Source organism: Somniosus microcephalus, chromosome 23 (assembly GCF_052327205.1).
Source record: "Somniosus microcephalus isolate GS21.2 chromosome 23, FLI_Smic_1.0, whole genome shotgun sequence".
In the NCBI taxonomy this organism is placed as follows: domain Eukaryota; kingdom Metazoa; phylum Chordata; class Chondrichthyes; order Squaliformes; family Somniosidae; genus Somniosus; species Somniosus microcephalus.
The window spans coordinates 34,138,548-34,157,102 of record NC_141009.1 but is presented as its reverse complement, the minus strand read 5'-3'; the positions used below and the strand labels follow the sequence as shown (position 1 = coordinate 34,157,102).

At 45.8% G+C, this 18,555-nt stretch overlaps 1 protein-coding gene across 1 annotated transcript; it reads right to left on the bottom strand.

The window, feature by feature from the left end:
* Positions 1-8,292: 8,292 nt before the first annotated feature.
* Positions 8,293-18,282, bottom strand: LOC147101803 (tumor necrosis factor ligand superfamily member 15-like). The gene is made up of 4 exons (XM_085965762.1): positions 17,602-18,282; positions 17,437-17,466; positions 15,000-15,050; positions 8,293-11,174 (listed from the first exon to the last, which is right to left on the bottom strand). The coding sequence occupies exons 1-4, from the start codon at positions 17,723-17,725 to the stop codon at positions 10,765-10,767; spliced, it is 615 nt and encodes a 204-aa protein (XP_085821888.1). The 5' UTR covers positions 17,726-18,282; the 3' UTR covers positions 8,293-10,764.
* Between the last annotated feature and the right edge of the window lie 273 nt (positions 18,283-18,555).

The following is an 18,555-nucleotide window of genomic DNA, read 5'->3' as shown; positions in this document are numbered from 1 at the left end:
TATATACCATTTAGTACAGGCAAACCTCCTTGTTGACTACTATCTAGCCCTTGATTCCTCTGTCCTTCCAATTTACTTTCTATGTTTTCGTTTTCCAATTCCAGTTTTTCTTCCCTCCCTCCTGATTCTATTCTTAGGTTCCCATCCCCCTGCCAAGCTAGTTTAAACCCTCCCCAACCGCACTAGCAAACCGCACCCCCCCCCGCCCCGCGAGGATATTGGTCCCAGCTCTGTTGAGGTGCAACCCGTCCATCTTGTACAGGTCCCACCTCCCCCAGAAATGGTCCCAATGCCTCAGGAATCTAAAGCCCTCCCTCCTGCACCATCCTTCCAGCCACGCATTCATCTGCTCTATCCTCCTATTTCTGGACTCACTAGCACGTGGCACTGGGAGTAATCCAGAGATTACTACCTTTGAGGTCCTGTTTTTTAATCTGACTCCTAGCTCCCTAAACTCTGTCATTGGTACCGATATGGACCACGACAGCTGGCTGTTCACCCTCTTCCCCCCCAGAATGCTCTGCAGCCATTCGGTGACATCCTTGACCCTGGCACCAGGGAGGCAACATACCATCCTGGAGTCACATCTGCAGCTGCAGAAACGCCTGCCTGCTCCCCTCACTGTTGAATCCCTTACCACTATTGCTCCTCCACTAGTTTTCCTCCCCCCCCTTGTGCAGCGGAGCTACCCATGGTGCCGAGGACTTGGCTGTGACTACACTTCTCAGAGGGACCATCGCCCCCACCAGTACTCAGAGCGAGATGCACTCCGGGGCCTCCTGCACTGCCTGCCTGGTCTTCTTCTGTCTGGCGGTCACCCACTTGCTCTCTGTCCACTCTCTCTTAGGCTGCTGGGTGACCACCTCACTAAACGTGCTATCCACGTAGCTCTCAGCCTCGTGGATGCACCACAGTGACTCCAGTCACTGCTCAAGCTCCGTAAACTGTCGCTCGAGTCGTTGCAGCTGGTGACACTTACTGCACATGTAGTCATCCATGCAACGTGAAGCGTCCATGACTTTCCACATGCCACAGGATGTGCACTCCGCTAGACTGAGCTGCCCTGCCATTCCTGTCATCGCTTTATCTAACAGACTCTTTAAAAGACTAAGTACTAACCTTTATTTAAAAGACTAAGAACTACCCTTTATTTAAAGACTAAGAACTAACTTAACAGAACAAGATTTAAACTTTAAAAAAAACTCACCCACTACTCACCAATCAGCTGCTTCCCTTGTGCCAACGTCACTTTTAATCTCTGACTTCACTTTCGAATGTTGCCTGTTGAGGGCCGGTCTCGCCGCTGCCGGTGAGTCTGGGCCTCGCTCTCTGTCCCGCTCCTTATACTCCCCGCTGTCGCTCAGGCTCCTCCAGGGCCAGTCTTGCTGCTGCCGCTGCCGGTGAGTCTGGGCCTCGCTCTCTGTTCCGCTCCTTATATTCCCCGCTGTCGCTCAGGCTCCTCCAGGGCCAGTCTCGCTGCTGCCGCTGCCGGTGAGTCTGGGCCTCGCTCTCTCTCCCACTCCTTATACTCCCCATTGTCGCTCAGGCTCCTCCAGGGCCGGTCTCGCTGCTGCCGCTGCCGGTGAGTCTGGGCCTCGCTCTCTGTCCTGCTTCTTATACTCCGCGCTGTCGCTCAGACTCCTCCAGGGCCGGTCTCGCTGCTGCCGCTGCCGGTGAGTCTGGGCCTCGCTCTCTGTCCCGCTTCTTATACTCCCCCGCTGTCGCTCAGACTCCTCCAGGGCCGGTCTCGCTGCTGCCGCTGCCGGTGAGTCTGGGCCTCGCTCTCTGTCCCGCTCCTTATACTCCCCGCTGTCGCTCAGGCTCCTCCAGGGCCGGTCTCGCCGCTGCTGCTGCCAGAATATTGTTGGTAAAATCACAGGAGACCTACTTGTAAACTATTCAAACTTTTTTCCAACCCAATATATTGGCCCTGAATTTGCAGTCGGAGGTGAAAAATAAATCCGAACTTACCCGGTGTCTCCGGAGCTTCAGACTCTTCGGGTCCTGGGCCTGTAGGTGTACGCCTGCGTAACGGCCCAGGGATCCCAGGAGCGCATGTGCTTCACTGTGCATACGCTGTCAGAAGCACCATCATTTCAGGCCCACTCTTTTGTGGAATAGGTAATGATTTCAGCAATATGCTACTTAGGGTATGTCTAATTGACAGCTCTCAGCTGGGAATATTGGCCCAGAAATTCGGGTCGGGAGCTTCCCGCGGGTGTAAGCCTCCGACCTGCACTTACCTTGCGCGCCGGCCGTTGAGCTCTGGGCCCGCGTGGGATTCCGATCCTGGGCCTGCTCCAGCTGCCGGCGTGCAGTGCTTGCGTATCCCAGGGGCGCAGTTAGTTCGATGTGTCCCCTGGGATCACGTGGGCCATGGGGAGCCAATCAGAGCAGGGAATGCTCCATTCATAAATCTGACAGGAAATGCTGTCAAACTTAGAAATACTACAGGCCCCAAAACATCACTAAATCTTCAAATAAATTTTTAAAAAACCATCACATTTTTTAAATAAACTATAAATTACATGAAATAACTATTTTAAACAATTATTTATATTTTTGAAAAAAATAATTTTATTCTCTAATGGGGCTAAAAAATAAACTTACCTTTCTTTAACTTATTTAAAAATAATAAACCTGTGGAAAAAATGTTTTAATTTTAATTAATTCACCACTTACCTTGTAAAAAGCAGGCCTTATGCCTGCTTTTTAAATGTGTAACTTCTGGAGACTTACCCTCCTGGGAAAACCTGTAAAAAAAAACGAAGTTCGATGCGCACGCGCAGCCTCTCCCGCGCACGCGTTCGACATCTGAACCCCTGTTTTCAGGGGAACGGAAGAGCCGGTTTCCCGCGCATGCGCAGTGCATGCAGGAAACCAGCACTTCCATTGGGCTTACGGGTGAGTACCCCGTGCGTACTCACCCGTGGAGACCCGAATTTCTGGGCCATGAGCTGCAAACCTGGGGAATGTTGCAACACAGGACTACATGTATGCTAAAAAGCAGAAGCAGCATGCTATAGACAGGGCTAAACGATCCCACAATCAACAGATCAGATCAAAGCTCTGCAGTCCTGCCACATCCAGTCATGAATGGTGGTGGACCATTAAACAACTAACGGGAGGAGGAGGCTCCATGAATATCCCCATCCTCAATGATGGTGGAGCCCAGCACGTGAGTGCAAAAGACAAGGCTGAAGCGTTTGCAATCATCTTCAACCAAAAGTGCCGAGTGGATGATCTATCTTGGCCTCCTCCTGAGGTCCCCAATATCACAGAATTCAGCCTTCAGCCAATTCGATTCACTACACGTGATATCAAGAAGTGCCTGAGCGCACTGGATACAGCAAAGGCTATGGGCTCAAAAAACATCCCAGCTGTCGGGCTGAAAACTTGTGCTCCAGAACTAGCTGCGCCTCTAGCCAAACTGTTTCAGTACAGCTACAACACTGGCATCTATCCAACAATGTGGAAAACTGCCCAGGTATGTCCTGTCCACAAAAAGCAGGACAAATTCAATCCGTCCAATTACCGCCCCGGCAGTCTACTCTCAATCATCAGCAAAGTGATGGAAAGTGTCGTCAACAGTGCTATCAAGTGGCACTTACTCATCAATACCCTGCTCACTGATGCCCAGTTTGGGTTCCACCAGACTTCATTACAGCCTTGGTCCAAACATAGACAAAAGAGTTGAATTCCAGAGGTGAGGTGAGAGTGACTGCCCTTGAGAACAAGGCAGCATTTGATTGAGTATGGCATCAAAGAGCCCTAGTAAAACTGAAGTCAATGGGAATTGTGGGGGGGGGGGGGAAACTAACTCTCCACTTGCTGGAGTCATACCTAGCACATAGGAAGATGGTTGTGGTGATTGAAGGTCAATCATCACAGCCCCAGGACATTGCTGCAGGAGTTCCTCAAAGCAGTGTCCTAGGCCCAACCATCTTCAGCTGCTTCATCAATGTCCTTCCCTCCAACATAAGGTCATAAATATGGATGTTCGCTGATGACTGCACAGTGTTCAGTGCCATTCACAACTCCTCAGATAATGAAGCAGTCCATGCCCACATGTAACAAGACTTGGATGACATTCAGGCTTGGGCTGATAAGTGACAGGTAACATTCGCACCACACAAGTGCCAGGCAATGTCAATCTCCAACAAGCGAGAGTCTAACCACCGCCCCTTGACATTCAACGGCATTACCATCGCCGAATCCCCCACCATCAACATCCTGGGGGTCACCATTGACCAGAAACTCAACTGGACCAGCCACATAAATACTGTGGCAACAAGAGCAGGTCAGAGGCTAGGTATTCAGTGGCGAGTGTCTCACCTCCTTACTCCCCAAAACCTTTCCACCGTCTACAAGGCTCAAGTAAAGAGTGTGATGGCATACTCTCCACTTGCCTGGATGAGTGCAGTTCCAACAACACTTAAGAGGTTCGACAGCATCCAGGACAAAGCAGCCCGCTTAATTGGCACCCCATCCACCACCTTAAACATTCACTCCCTGAACCACTGGCGTACCATGTCTGCAGTGTGTACCATCTACAAAATGCACTGCAGCAACTTGCCAAGGCTTCTTCGGCAGCACCTCCCAAACCTGTGACCTAGCACCGAGGAGGACAAGGGCAGCAAGTGCATGGGAACACCACCACCTCCAAGTTTCCCTCCAAGTCACACACCATCCTGACTTGGAAGCATATCGCCGATCCTTCATCGTCGCTGGGCCAAAATCCTGCAATTCCCTCTCTAACAGCACTGTGGGAGTACCTTCACCACACAGACTGCAGCGATTCAAGAAGGCGGCTCACCACCACCTTCTCAAGGGCAATTAGGGATGGGCAATAAATGCTGGCCTTACCATCGATGCCCACATCCCATGAACGAATAATTTAAAAAAAACTCTTTTTAATTGCGCTGTGATGATATTGCTTGCATTGATGGTCAGTAATCATACATACAGTAAGAATAAATTATAAAATTTAGAAAAGATCTGGGTAGTGCAATGAACCAAGTTTGAATCAGGTTAAGAAAAGCTGGATAAATGTTTCCTCTCTTTGTTTGCTATTGGGGTCTAAAATAAATTGAGTTAGTCCAAAATTACTCCCCAATGGATCACAATTTGGACATTCTCAAGTGTAATACTAGGATGGAGGGGAGGCAAAAATTGAAGCCTTTCCTCCACTGTCCATCTCAGTGGGTCTGCCCTTGCTTGATTCCAATCATAACTATCCCATCATAAACAAATCATCTCTAGCAATGGCTTCTCTTCCGATCCCCACACTGTCACCTCTGGAATCTCTCCTCTTCCTCATCTAAATGCTGCCCCTCGGCAACTTAATCTGCAGATATCGGGTCAGCTTCGACATTATGTTGATATCTAGGTCTACCTGCCTGCCTGTCACAGTCCCTCCACTTTTCTCCTCTGTGCTGTTAGACTTCTTGTCTGGCATCCAAGGTTAGATATTTGTCTTCACCACTTGAGTTGTAATCTGGTGGAGCAGATTGCCCGCCCTTTACAGAACCCACCCAATTTTCACTCCAATTAAATCAATGTAATGAATATCAGGCAGATCCTATAAAGGTTGGGTGATACCAGATTACTGCCCAAGCAGTGAAGATGTAAAACTACCACCTAATCTTGGATGACTCTTAACTTTCTCTAGCTAAACACTGGGAAGATTGAAACATCTGGCAGATGCCACCTCCTCAACACTTGCTCCATCCCTGGCCATTGTCTCAGGCTTAACCAAACTGTTCAAAGCCTCGGACTCCTGTTCGTCCCCAAGCTGAGTTTCTATCCCTATATCCTCTCCATCACAAAGGCCGTCTACTTTCACCTCTGTAACATTGCACGCCTCGAACTTTACCTCAGTCCTTCTGCTGCTGAAACTCTCATTCATACTTTTGTCACCTCCGTAATGGACTAATCCAATGCTCTCCTTGCTGCCTTCCGATCACATTCTCTCCACAAACTGTAACTCATCCAAAACTCTGCTGCTCCAATCATGTTCTGCACCGGGCCTTGTTCTCCCATCCCTCCTCCCCCAACCCGCCCATCCTCCCGTATCTACCTTGGTTCCTGGTCCACCAATATCGCAGATTTAAGGTTCTGGTCCAATTCTTTAAATCCTTCCATGGCCTTAACCCTGCCATGGTAACCTCCTTCAGCTCTACAATCCCCTCGAAACTCCCAGTTCTTCAGACTCCAGCCTCTTGTGAATCCTCCACCCACTCCTCTTGCTTACCTTTATTGCTTTTTTAAAAAAAATCTCTTTAAATTGAAAGCATTCGACGCCTGTCAGATCTTGTGATGGTCATTTATATCCACCATGGGCATTTATCACATGTATAGTTGATGTGTGATTAATGTTTCAGATGGGAGTCACTGCAGGTTTATTGACTGACAATCTGTAGCTGATCATTAGCAAAGAAAGTAGCACAGTGAGTAAATATTTGTGTTGGCTAATTGGTGACATTATGTAGGTCCAACTGAAGAGTTGGCAAAGTATCCATATTCCTTATGAGAGTTTGTGATAAATATAGAATTTGAAATAAAATCTAATGATCACCTTCTGCTAAATTGTGTGATATCACAATCTATCATTTCCAAATGTCAGTATAAACTTTCATCCTGACGAACTGTATCACAGTATGGTATGGCAGCTGTAGCTACTATGACCGGAAAGCCCTGCAGCGGGTAGTCAAAACTGCCCAACGCATTACCGGCACCCGGCTACCGACCATAGAGCACATATACCAGAAACGCTGTTTACGGAGGTCACGGTCCATCATCAAAGACCCTAGCCCACCCCAGCCACAGTCTGTTCGCCCTCCTGCCATCTGGGAGACGCTACAGATGCATTCGCACCCGTACGACCAGATTTAGGAACAGCTTCTTTCCCAGGGCTGTCATCCTACTGAACTCCACAAATAAACTCTAAAGCCTGCACATCTGCCAATGCACTTTATTATGGTTATGTTTATGTTAATGTATTACAAGCCAAATGTATTTAGATTTATAAGAAGGCCAATGGAATGTTGGCTTTCATTGCTAGGGGGATAGAATATAAAAATAGGGAGGTATTGCTTCAGTTGTACAAGGTATTGGTGAGACCGCACATGGAATACTGCATACAGTTTTGGTGTCCATACTTAAGAAAAGACATACTTGCTCTCGAGTCAGTACAAAGAAGGTTCACTCGGTTAATCCCGGGGATGAGGGGATGGACATATGAGGAGAGGTTGAGTAGATTGGGACTCTACTCATTGGAGTTCAGAAGAATGAGAGGCGATCTTATTGAAACATATAAGATTGTGAAGGGGTTGGATCGGGTGGATGCGGGGAGGATGTTCCCGATGATGGGTGAAACTAGAACTAGGGGGCATAGTCTTAGAATAAGGGGCTGCTCTTTCAAAACTGAGATGAGGAGGAACTACTTCACTCAGAGGGTGGTAGGTCCATGGAATATGCTGCCCCAAAAAGCTGTAGAAGCTACATCATTACATAAATTTAAAACAGAAATAGACAGTTTCCTAGAAGGGAATAAAGGGTTATGGGGAGCGGGCAGGAATTTGGACATGAGTCTAGGTTCGGATCGGTCATGACCCTGTGGGTAGCGGAGCGGGCCCAGGGCCGTGTAGCCTGATCCTGCTCCGATTTCGTGTGTCTAATTCTGTTAGATTCAGGAGATGGTTCTGCGATAGTAGATTGGCGGTTAGGATCAGATCAGCCATGATCTTATTGAACGGCGGAGCAGGCTCGAGGGGCCGATTGGCCTACTCCTGCTCCTATTTCTTATGTTCTTATGTATGTTGAATGTTTAAATGTCTTAATCTAAATGTACACTCTCGGGAGCCGCAAGCCTACATTTCGTTGTACTGCACTTGTGCACTAACAATGACAATAAAGTTGATTATGATTGGCCTAATTCCCAGACTGCAGTTCAGAAAGCTCAACTTGGCTACTTTTTATTTAATGAGAATTAAATCTCCAGCCAATACAGAAGTAATTTTAAAATGTTTATTATGAACATGGTAAGAAATATATTTGCTGGAATCACTTTGTTCTTCTCAAACTTTGAGAGTCTGTAGTATTAACAAAGTACAGTAGTATCCATGATATTATAGTTTTTGAACAATAATGTACCTTGAAATACCCAAGCTAATTTATGTAACTAAGCATTGGAAATCTTACCAAAAAATGTGCAAAATAATAGGCAGAATTTTATGATCAGCTTATTTGGCATAATTTTCAAATCTGCACTTTGTTGCAGGAATTGTTTAAAGAGGTTTCAGACAATATTTTAATACTGTGGTTCACTGTAATAGCAACTCTTGTATGGAATGCCATTGCTCTCATGAGCAAAAATATTTTGATCACAACTTTTATTCATGTGGGAACCTGTCATTTACATAGCTGTTCCACAAAAATGAAAATACTTTTCATATTTACACACATGCTACACCAATCAAATCACTATTTCCCCATCCACAAGATATAATGGAACTAATAATGGTCAAGAAAATAATTGCTAAATAATACTGAATGCAATATTTGTTAATGTGTAAGAAGCAGCATCAGGATGGAATATGGAGATTTTTTACCAGCAGATTGACCCAAAACTTATCTGTCAAATATATTTCTTTCAAACACCCACAATGCTAAAGAAAGCTTCCTTTTAGAAACAATACATTTTTTATTTATTGGTTCAAAGGAATCCAAATGCTTTTAAATATGGTTGTATGTGCAGCATTGTCCCATATAAAGACATACTGCTTTCAATTCTGGTACTGTAACAAGCAAATTCTAAATACATTTGAGCACATACTTCAAATTTTTTTTATAGATGCATGTATTATATATAATATACTGAAAGGTAAATTTATTACACTCTTGGGCCAAAAACGGTTTGATTGGCTGATGAGCCACAACAGTTTAAAAAGTCGTGGACATTAATGAGCAACATGACTGAGGTCATTGATCAATCCATCAATGGGGGTGCGCCCTATCCTGGATTCTATGTTCCCTTTTATTTTCCTTGCGCTTTGTCCTTTTTCAATCATCTGAATTAATTATCTAAATACGAATGGCAGGATTATCAGAAAGTACTTGATTTCACATCCTGAGAATCTTAGTTTAAAATAGTAACCTCGCAACACAAAACCCCACCGATTAACAGGATTTGTTTTTCCATCTATATCTGTATTGCACCAAGGGACCCCGCTAAATTCAGAAAACCCTGCCAATCCAGGAGTGCTTCATTACAAAGATTATGCTCCATGGGTACTCACCAAAATAGGCACAGATGTCTCCCATATTTTACAATAAATGTAGCTCACGAGTACTTTACAATAGTTTTCTGCCAGCAATGTTTGGGCTATAACAGGTGAACCATTTCATTGACTGTTACAAGTTTTGAGGATAGATTTTCTGACTCCTCACATGTGACGAGGTACCTCGGCCACCACTTTAAAAACTGTGAGCATGCTACTCGTGATGTTCCAATCTACATTCACAGCAGACGAGGTACCTCGCTGTGGATGGAATTTTTAAACCCCCAAGAAACAGGTGGGTTGGGGTCGGGCGGGAGGTTAAAGTGTTAAAAAAACTGAATCCCAACCCCAACCCGCCCACTTTCGGTTTTGAGAGGGGCCGGACCGGGGTGGCGGGGGGTGGGGTGGTGGGAGAGAGAGAGAGAGCGGGCAGCCAACCCGCTCCCAGGAGGTGGGTCGCCCATTTAAATATTAAAATGAGGCTGGCATGCCTCAGATTTAACCAGCATTTAAAATTTAACTGTGGCTGGGCGTGTTTCGCAGGCCTTGGAGAACCCGCCGGCTAATGTAAGGCAAGGACTGCTGGATCCAATGTTCCTGCCTCGCCCACCTCCCGCGATCAGACACTACCCCCACGGCCTCTGATGCCCCCCCCATGAGGCCTCCGATCACCTTCCCGGACTCCCCCCTCCAGCCCCAATAATCATCCGGCCCCAATGCTCCGGCCCCGATCTTCTCTCCCTCCCCACCGATCCTCCTCTGTCCCCCGACCACCCACCTGATCTCTCCCTCCTCTCTGCGGCCTAGTGCCACAGGCCTACCTGCCTGAAGCCAGCCAGCCTCTCCATCTGGCTGGCTGCAGCTGGGAAACAGAGGTTTGAAATGCAAGTCAGGGTCTGTCATTAAATTCGGCAGGGCCTGCAGGAAACCGATTCTCCCAGGTTTCCCAACCGCTTCCTAGCCGCTCCCCCACCCCCGCCCCCCACTGCACTCCCAATTCGCCTCTCAATTAAAATTCTGGCCTGTGTGTGAGGACTTAGAAAATCTATCCTTTGGATCAGTACTTGCTGCTGCCTATGTCTGTAATTGTCAGGGAAACAGTTTAACGTTATACCCCTAAATACAGTCATTATTTCTATACTGTGATTTAATCTTCTGGGGTTTTTTCAGTCTGTTGTCTTGGGACACTAGGTGCAGGCCTCTTCTCCAGGGCATTTTGAAAATGCTTTCTCCTTCAGTCCACTACACCAAATTTACAACAGGCGATCACCAAGAATACAATTACCAATATTTGAAATGGTATAGGAATTAAGACAAAACGCAACAACCATTCTAATAATAATCTTCTCAATTACATAGATTTCAGGGTCTTAACCAATATGTGTAACACTGTTTAATGCTTCTGAATAATAAAAAAGATGTTTTGGTTTACAATGCTATAGCACTGACAATGTGGTTTTGTCTAGCTGCGCACACTTCTGATTTATAGTAAAAGCGCTCCGAAGAATGTTTTATTTTCTTCAAAACCCACTACTGTCAAATCAGAAATATTGGCAAACAGTTCATCTCCTTTGTTCAATGTAAATTTTCCTCCTACATAGTTTGTTTGAAACCATATACGATCTTTGTTCGGTTGGCACTGGACATTCTTGCTGATTAGTGTCATGGGGGCTGAATCTGTTTGTGTTCTTTTGTTGACTGTATACGTGATGAAGTAGTTACTTTCCACACAGTCTATGCCACGTAAGTAAACCTGAGAGTGCACAAAGTACTGCCCAGTGACAGGTACAATCAAACTGCCATTTTGGTAAATGAATCCATTTTTGATGAATGCCAGGCCCTTCTCAGTTTCCCATTCCATATATCGGAGATGCCCATCACTTGATTGTATTCCTGTACAAAAAAAACAAGTTCGTTGGCAAATATGTTTCCATCAATCTATTTGCTGTGAGTGTTAGTTACTTTTTTTTTTAAATACAGTAAAACCTGCAACAATTACATATGGAACGGATCTAATAGTTACCCTATACAGAATCTAGTCTGGGTGATTGCATTATTGCTAGAGGTGATGCTAAGATGGCTTCTCCAGACAGAATTTTGTTTTCCTTTCAAAAACACTTATGTAGAGAAATGCAGCAGTCAATTTGCACACAGCAAGGTCCCACAAACAGCAATGAGATAAACCAACAGTGAAACTGTTTTGGTGATGTTGTTTAAGGGATAAAGTTGTCTAGGACATGGGGTGGGGGGGGGGGGCGGGGGGCTCCCTTCCTCTTCAACGAACAGTGCCTTGGGATCTTTTATGTCCACCTGAGCAGGCGGATGGGGCCTCAGTTTAAGGTCTCATCTGAAAGACAACACCTCCAACATTGCAGTACTCCACTGAAGTATCAGCCTTGATTATTTGCTCACGTCCTCAAGTGGAACTTGGATTCATAACCTTCGGACTCTGAAGTGAGAATGCTACTATTGAGCCAAGCTGATGCTGAAAATAACCAGATCATCACATAGATTTGTGGTGAGAAACTGTACTACTTTAAAATGCTGGTCCATTAAGCAATGCCTCAAAAATAATAGTTCATTCCAGTGCTCAAGCACTTTACATCTGACAGAGCAATCTGTTTAACCATATACAAGTTGTTTTGCAAGATAAGTTACTGTATAACAATGCTCTGTTAGACCGTCATTTTGCTCCACAGAATTGCAGCTGTGACTGAAAATGTGTATTTCCTGTGTAACTGGTCAATCCCCTTGCAATTAAAGTGGGGGATCAAGACCAATTGCAATCCTCATGTGAAGTGGGGATTAGACAACAGAAGATATAGTGAGAGAGGAAGTATTAAGGGATTTAGCATCTTTGAAAGTAGATAAATCACCAAGCCCGGATGAAATGTATCCCAGGCTGTTAAGAGAAGCAAGGGAGGAAATAGCGGAAGCTCTGACCATCATTTTTCAATCCTCTCTGGCTGCAGGTGTGGTGCCGAAGAACTGGAGGACTGTTAACGTTGTACTGTTGTTTAAAAAGGGAGAAAGGGATAGACCGAATAATTACAGGCCAGTCAGCCTAACCTCAGTGGTGGGCAAATTGTTGGAAAAAATTCTGCGTGACAGTATTAATCGTCATTTAGAAAGGATCGGATTAATCGAGGACAGTCAGCATGGATTTGTTAAGGGAAGTGCATGTCTGACTAACTTGATTACATTTTTTGAGGAGGTAACAAGGAGGGTTGATGAGGGTAGTGCATTTGATGTAGTCTACATGGATTTTAGCAAGGCTTTTGACAAGGTCCCACATGGCAAGGGAAAGTGGCGAGGTGGATCCAAAATTGGCTCAGTGGCAGGAAGCAAAGGGTAATGGTCGACAGATGTTTATGTAGCTGGAAAGTTGTTTCCAGTGGGGTTCTGCACAGCTCAGTACTAGGCCCTTTGCTTTTTGTGGTATATATCAATGATTTAGACTTCAATGTATGGGACATGATTAAGAAGTTTTCAGATGATACAAAAACTGGCCGTGTGGTTGATGGTGAGGAAGAAAGCTTTTGACTGCAGGAAGATATCAATGGACTGGTCAGGTGGGCAGAAAAGTGGCAAATAGAATTCAACCTGGAGAAGTGTGAGGTAATGCATTTGGGGAGGGCTAACAAGGCAAGGGAATACACAATAAATGGTAGGATACTGAAGTGTAGAGGAACAGAAGGACCTTGGAGTGCATGTCCACAGATCCCTGACGATAGCAGGACAGGTAGTTAAGAAGGCATACGGGATACTTTCCTTTATTAGCCAAGGCACAGAATATAAGAGCAGGGAGGTTATGCTTGAACTGTATAAAACACTAATTCGGCCACAGCTAGAGTGCTGCGTACAGTTCTGGTCACCACATTACAGGAAAGATGTGATTGCACTAGCGAGGGTACAGAGGAGATTCACGAGGATGTTGCCAGGACTGGAGAATTTTAGCTATGAGAAAAGATTGGATAGGCTGGGGTTGTTTTCTTTGGCATAGAGGAAGCTGAGGGGAGATTTAATTGAGGTGTATAAAATTCTGAGGGGCCTAGATATAGTGAATAGGAAGGACCTATTTCCCCTAACAGAGAGTTCAATAACCAGGGGGCATAGGTTTAAAGTAATTGGTAGAAGGATTAGAGGGGAGTTGAGGAGAACGTTTTTCACCCAGAGGGTGGTGGGGGTCTGGAACTTACTGTCTGAAAGGGTGATAGAGGCAGAAACCCTCACCACATTTAAAAAGTACTTGGATATGCACTTGAAGTGCCATAACCTACAAGGTTATGGATTAAGAGCTGGAAATTGGGATTAGGCTGGATAGCTCTTTTTCGGCTGCCACAGACACAATGGGCTAGATTTTCGTGGAGCCGTCAGGCAGGGTTTCAGGCATGTGGGGGGGGGGAAATCCCGAATTCGGAGGTCCCGACACCATCCCGCCCAAAATCCCGCAACTTTCAGAGGCGGCGGGTACCCGCCCTGCACTGGGACCCGCCGAAACCAGGCGGGAAGGGATTAGTGCCAATTAACTGCCTGTTAACAGGTAGTTAACAGGCAGTTTTTAGCCTAATCCCTATTTTGAGGGGTGTCGTGTGGGATTCCCGATGGCTCCAAACCATGCCAGGTTAGAGCAGGCGGGCTGTCGGGTTGAAGGAGTTGGAGGGGTAGCGATGTCGGTGTTCAGGTGAGTGATGGGTGCATGAGTGCAAAGGTAAGTGTTTTTGGTGTGTCTAAAGTGTGTAAAGAACTTTTACTTACCTGTACTTACCTTAACAGCCTTTCTTCCTGTAGCCGTCGGGAGCCCATCACTCAGCCGGAACTTAAAGCTGAACGGCTGCGATCTGTGAAAAGTGACAGCCTTCAGCTTTGAGTGCCGGTGTGAGTTCTAACTGAGTCTGTGCAGAAGGACTCATGTTAGAACTCGGACTGTCAGTGTTTCACAGCTTCAAACAGCTGAGAAACGCTGATATTTCATCTGTCAAGAACTCTTGACAGATTAAATTGCAGTCTGTGACATCACCTGTTGCCGGGTGGCCCTTAATTGGCCTGCTGAGCCCGCTGGGCGGGCTCAACAAGGTCAATCAAGGGAAAATCGCGCGGATTGGCCGGACGTCGAAGTAGGCAGGTCTAAAACCCAAAAGTTGTAGTCCCGCCTTCTTCCCGACAGCTTTGGGAAAATTGACCACAATGGATCAAATGGCCTCCTTCTGTGCTGTAAATTTCTATGATTCTGATTCTAAGATAATTGGACCAGGGCATACAGACGTAATTCAGTCACCTTCATACATTCTGTCCTTAATTTTATAATACTTGATTTTATATTTATAGTTAAATAAACAATAATACAGCAATTTGTGAAGAAGTGTTAAGAGTTGATCGGAGCACAGAAGTTTCTTTGCAGTACAGGTTGAGGAGCGAAGAGATGCAAACCCAAGGCTCTACAGCACAGCCGCTGGTGGGAGGGTGTAATTACAGTGTGACAAGTTTACATAAGCAGTTACATAAGCATATGGACATAGAAATTTATAATATAAAAAGTTGACGGGAAGTGCACACAGATGCAAGATTCTTAATATCAGAAAGATACTCTACTGTTACATGTATATGAATTTTCCTTTTTAATACATAAAACAATTTCTCAATGCAATGATACCAGCACATTTTAGATACTTTCTTAGATATGTTTCTGTCCTGCTTATGTCTGGATGATACACTTACCGGTAAGATGGGCCACAGGTCTTTCAGCGTGATATTGAATGGGATCTGAAGCTATATATAATGAAAAATATTCATTATTGATATCAACAATTCACCATCTTTGTAACTCCAGCTTTTTTAGAATATGACGACTTGTTCACAAAGCTTACATGAATTCCTTTGAACGAGAGCAGATATATCATACAGTGACATACTTAGTGACCCCTGTGTGTGCAGACCTGAGTATTGCTGCCCATTTTCCTAGTTGTTTAGTGGTGTGGGAATGCCTCCATATTCCTTGCCAATCTAGGGATCTATCCATATGATGGATGATTTTGCTTTCAATTCCAATCCCCCTCTATCACAATCTTTATTTAGCAATATAATTACGGTCAATGCAGCTCTGAACTACTTTTCCTGTTTCTTCTAAACTGCAAATACTCCCTCCTGAATAATTTTCTCCTCACTGCTGAAATCAATATTCATTGCCACATCCTATCCTGTCCCTCAAGGAGTCCTACTTATTCAGCACCCAGCCCCCTCCTCACTGACCAATATTGGCTTCCTGTCCTTCAACAAATTACATTTAAAATCCTTTTCTTTGCCCTCAAATTCCCCCACCGCCTCTCTCACCCTACCTCTGAAACCTTTTCCAGCCTTACATCAGCCCTCAGCACCCGACTCGACTCTGACCTTTTGTGCACCCCTGCACCATTGGTGGCAGGACCTCTGCTGCATTAGCCCCACTGTCTGGAGTTCCCTCCTTCTGAACTTCTCTGCCTCACCACCTTTAAAAAGCCAACTCTTAGATTACCCTACATAATGACCGTGTCAGTTCTATCTCCCGCACCTCTGCCCTCACCCCTGCCCCTCCCTCCCGGAACCACGATAGGGTTCCCCTTGTCCTCACCTTTCACCCCACCAGCCTCCACATTCAACGGATCATCCTCCGGCATTTCCGCTACCTCCAAAGTGATCCCACCACCAAACGTATCTTCCCCTCCCCTTTCAGCATTCCGCAGGGACCGCTCTCTCCGAGACACCCTAGTCCACTCCTCTATCACCCCAAACAGCCCTTCCCCTTCGCCTGGCACCTTCCCGTGCAAGCGGAGGAGGTGTAACACCTGCCCCTATACCTCCCCCCTCCCCACTGTCCAGGGCCCCAAACACCCCTTCCAGGTGAAACAGCGATTTACTTGTACTTCTCGCAATCTAGTATACTGTATTCGCTGCTCACGATGCGGTCTCCTCTACATTGGGGAGACCAAACGCAGATTGGGTGACCGCTTTGCGGAACACCTCCGTTCAGTCCGTAAGGGTGACCCCGAGCTTCCGGTCGCCTGTCATTTCAATTCACCGCTCCATTCCCACTCGGACCTCACCGTCCTTGGCCTCTTGTACTGTTCCACGGAAGCTCAACGTAAACTCGAGGAACAGCACCTCATCTTCCGATTAGGCACTCTGCAGCCTTCCGGTCTCAATATCGAGTTCAACAATTTCAGATCATAACCTCGGCCCCTATTTCATTTTTACTTATATTTTTCCACTCCTTTCCTCCCCCCCCCTTTCCTTTTGTTTCTCTCTCACACCTGGCAGCTATCTTTTGCCCTGCCAGTACACTTTACACCTAATCCCAGCCTATTACCATCTCGTCTAGCTTCTAATCTCTTTTACTTCTTTTGGTTCTTTTATTCTTTTGTCCGATCGCAGCCCTGCCTTCGATCTAGTTCCTTTTCTCTCCAGTTTTGAAGAAGGGTCAAACCCGAAACGTCAACTCAAATTTCTCTCCACGGATGTTGCCTGACCTGCTGAGTTTTTCCAGCATTTTCTGTTGTTATTTCGGATTTCCAACATCTGCAGTATTTTGCTATCCTACATAATCTCACCATGGTTTGCCAGCTGTTCCCACATCTATTTCCATTGTGAAGCATCTTTTTGTTTGATCTATAAAGGCACTATGTAAACGAAAGCCATTTCTTGTTTTCTACCCTAATTTATCCCTTTCCAGGAGCTCAGTACGCTCACATTCCTTACCTCACTCTTACAATCCAAAGGCTTTAAAACCAAAGTTTGGCATCACCTCATTTCTACTTCCTGATTTGCTTCCCTATCTTTCCATTCTTGGTGAAGCCCTGCGCTTTGGGCCTTGGCTCCTTAGCTATGATTTAAACAACAAAGAAAATGCCCATCTTATGGGGCTCAGAATCCGGCTGCAGCTTAATCAATTTTAAGCTGGTTTTCATCCCACCCCCATTTGGAAAAAAAACCCAAATGTGTCCACCCTCCCAGCAAGTTATTAAATCAACAACGAGAAAGAATGTTTTATTCTTCCAAGGTTATTTGGTGATAAGAGACGTTCCTCTCATCATCAAAACACACTTTTTAACCTTTTCTGGGGAGATCTTCAGCAGGAACACGTATTTCAAGATCATGTAAAACGGTTCAAGTAAAATCTTACCTTTCAGAACCGAGCCTTCGACTTCTCCCTCTTCCTGAAAAGAGCGAGAGAGAACAGGCCATTGTTTCAACACATCAAAAACCATTGCACCTTACATAAAAGATATTTTAAAATATATATATAAGCAAACATTATTTTTTAAAAACGTGATCAAACTGGGTTAACTTGCCAAGAGGAGTTTAACTGGGGTTTGCTTCTTGGCGACGAGAAACAGAGTGAAAGACGCGACAAGTAGGACGGCCGCACACAGCCAGCTCAGGGAGACAAGTCGGAAGCGGTCAGGTTTCATTATTTTTTTTTAAAGTATTATTTTTATGATGCAGGTTTTTTAAAAGCTTCAAATCTTGGATCAAGCAGCTGGCCTGGCAGCAGGAAGCTGGCGGTGTGAGCCGGGCTGGGCGGCGCTCGCTGTCTGCGGCGCTCAGGCTGAGTTCCGCCGCAATTCCGCTGGCCGGGGTTTTCCGAGGCGCCTTCACTCGCTGCCCCCGGTGGAGAGATTCGGCTGAACGGGGTGGGGTGGGGTGGGGCGGCTGGATAACCGGCACATTTAGGGTAGGGGAAAGGCTGATGGAAGGGGCTGCTCGTCTGAAGAGAAAAAAAAGCTAGTTTTATTATTTTAACGTTGAATTTCTTAACAGCAAAAATCTCGAGATGGATTTTTTTTTCCAGAGCCGTCACGCAAAATGTGATTTGCATCGTCATCTTACAGTCCCATCATCAGGGGAGAAGATGGCAGGCGAAACACTGAAACGGGAAACACAGATCGGAACATTTAACTCCAAATCAGCTAAATGTGTTACTGTTGAATGTGGTGATTTTCCCTTCCAGCCTGGGACACCACCCCCCCCCCCCCTGTGCACTGTGTTTGCTGAAAATATAACATCCGAACAACAATAACGTCCCAAGGTGCTTCACAGGAGGGTTATCAAACAAAACGAGCCACATTATAGCTATTAGGACAGGTGGCCAATAGCTTGGTCAGAGGTAGGTTTTAAGGGGCCTCTTAAACGAGGAGAGCAAAGGGGAGAGGTTTAGGGAGGGATGTCCAGAGCCTTAGGGTCCGGGCAGCTGAAAGAGGCCAGAATCGGAGGAGCACAGTGATCGAGGGCTGTAGGAGGT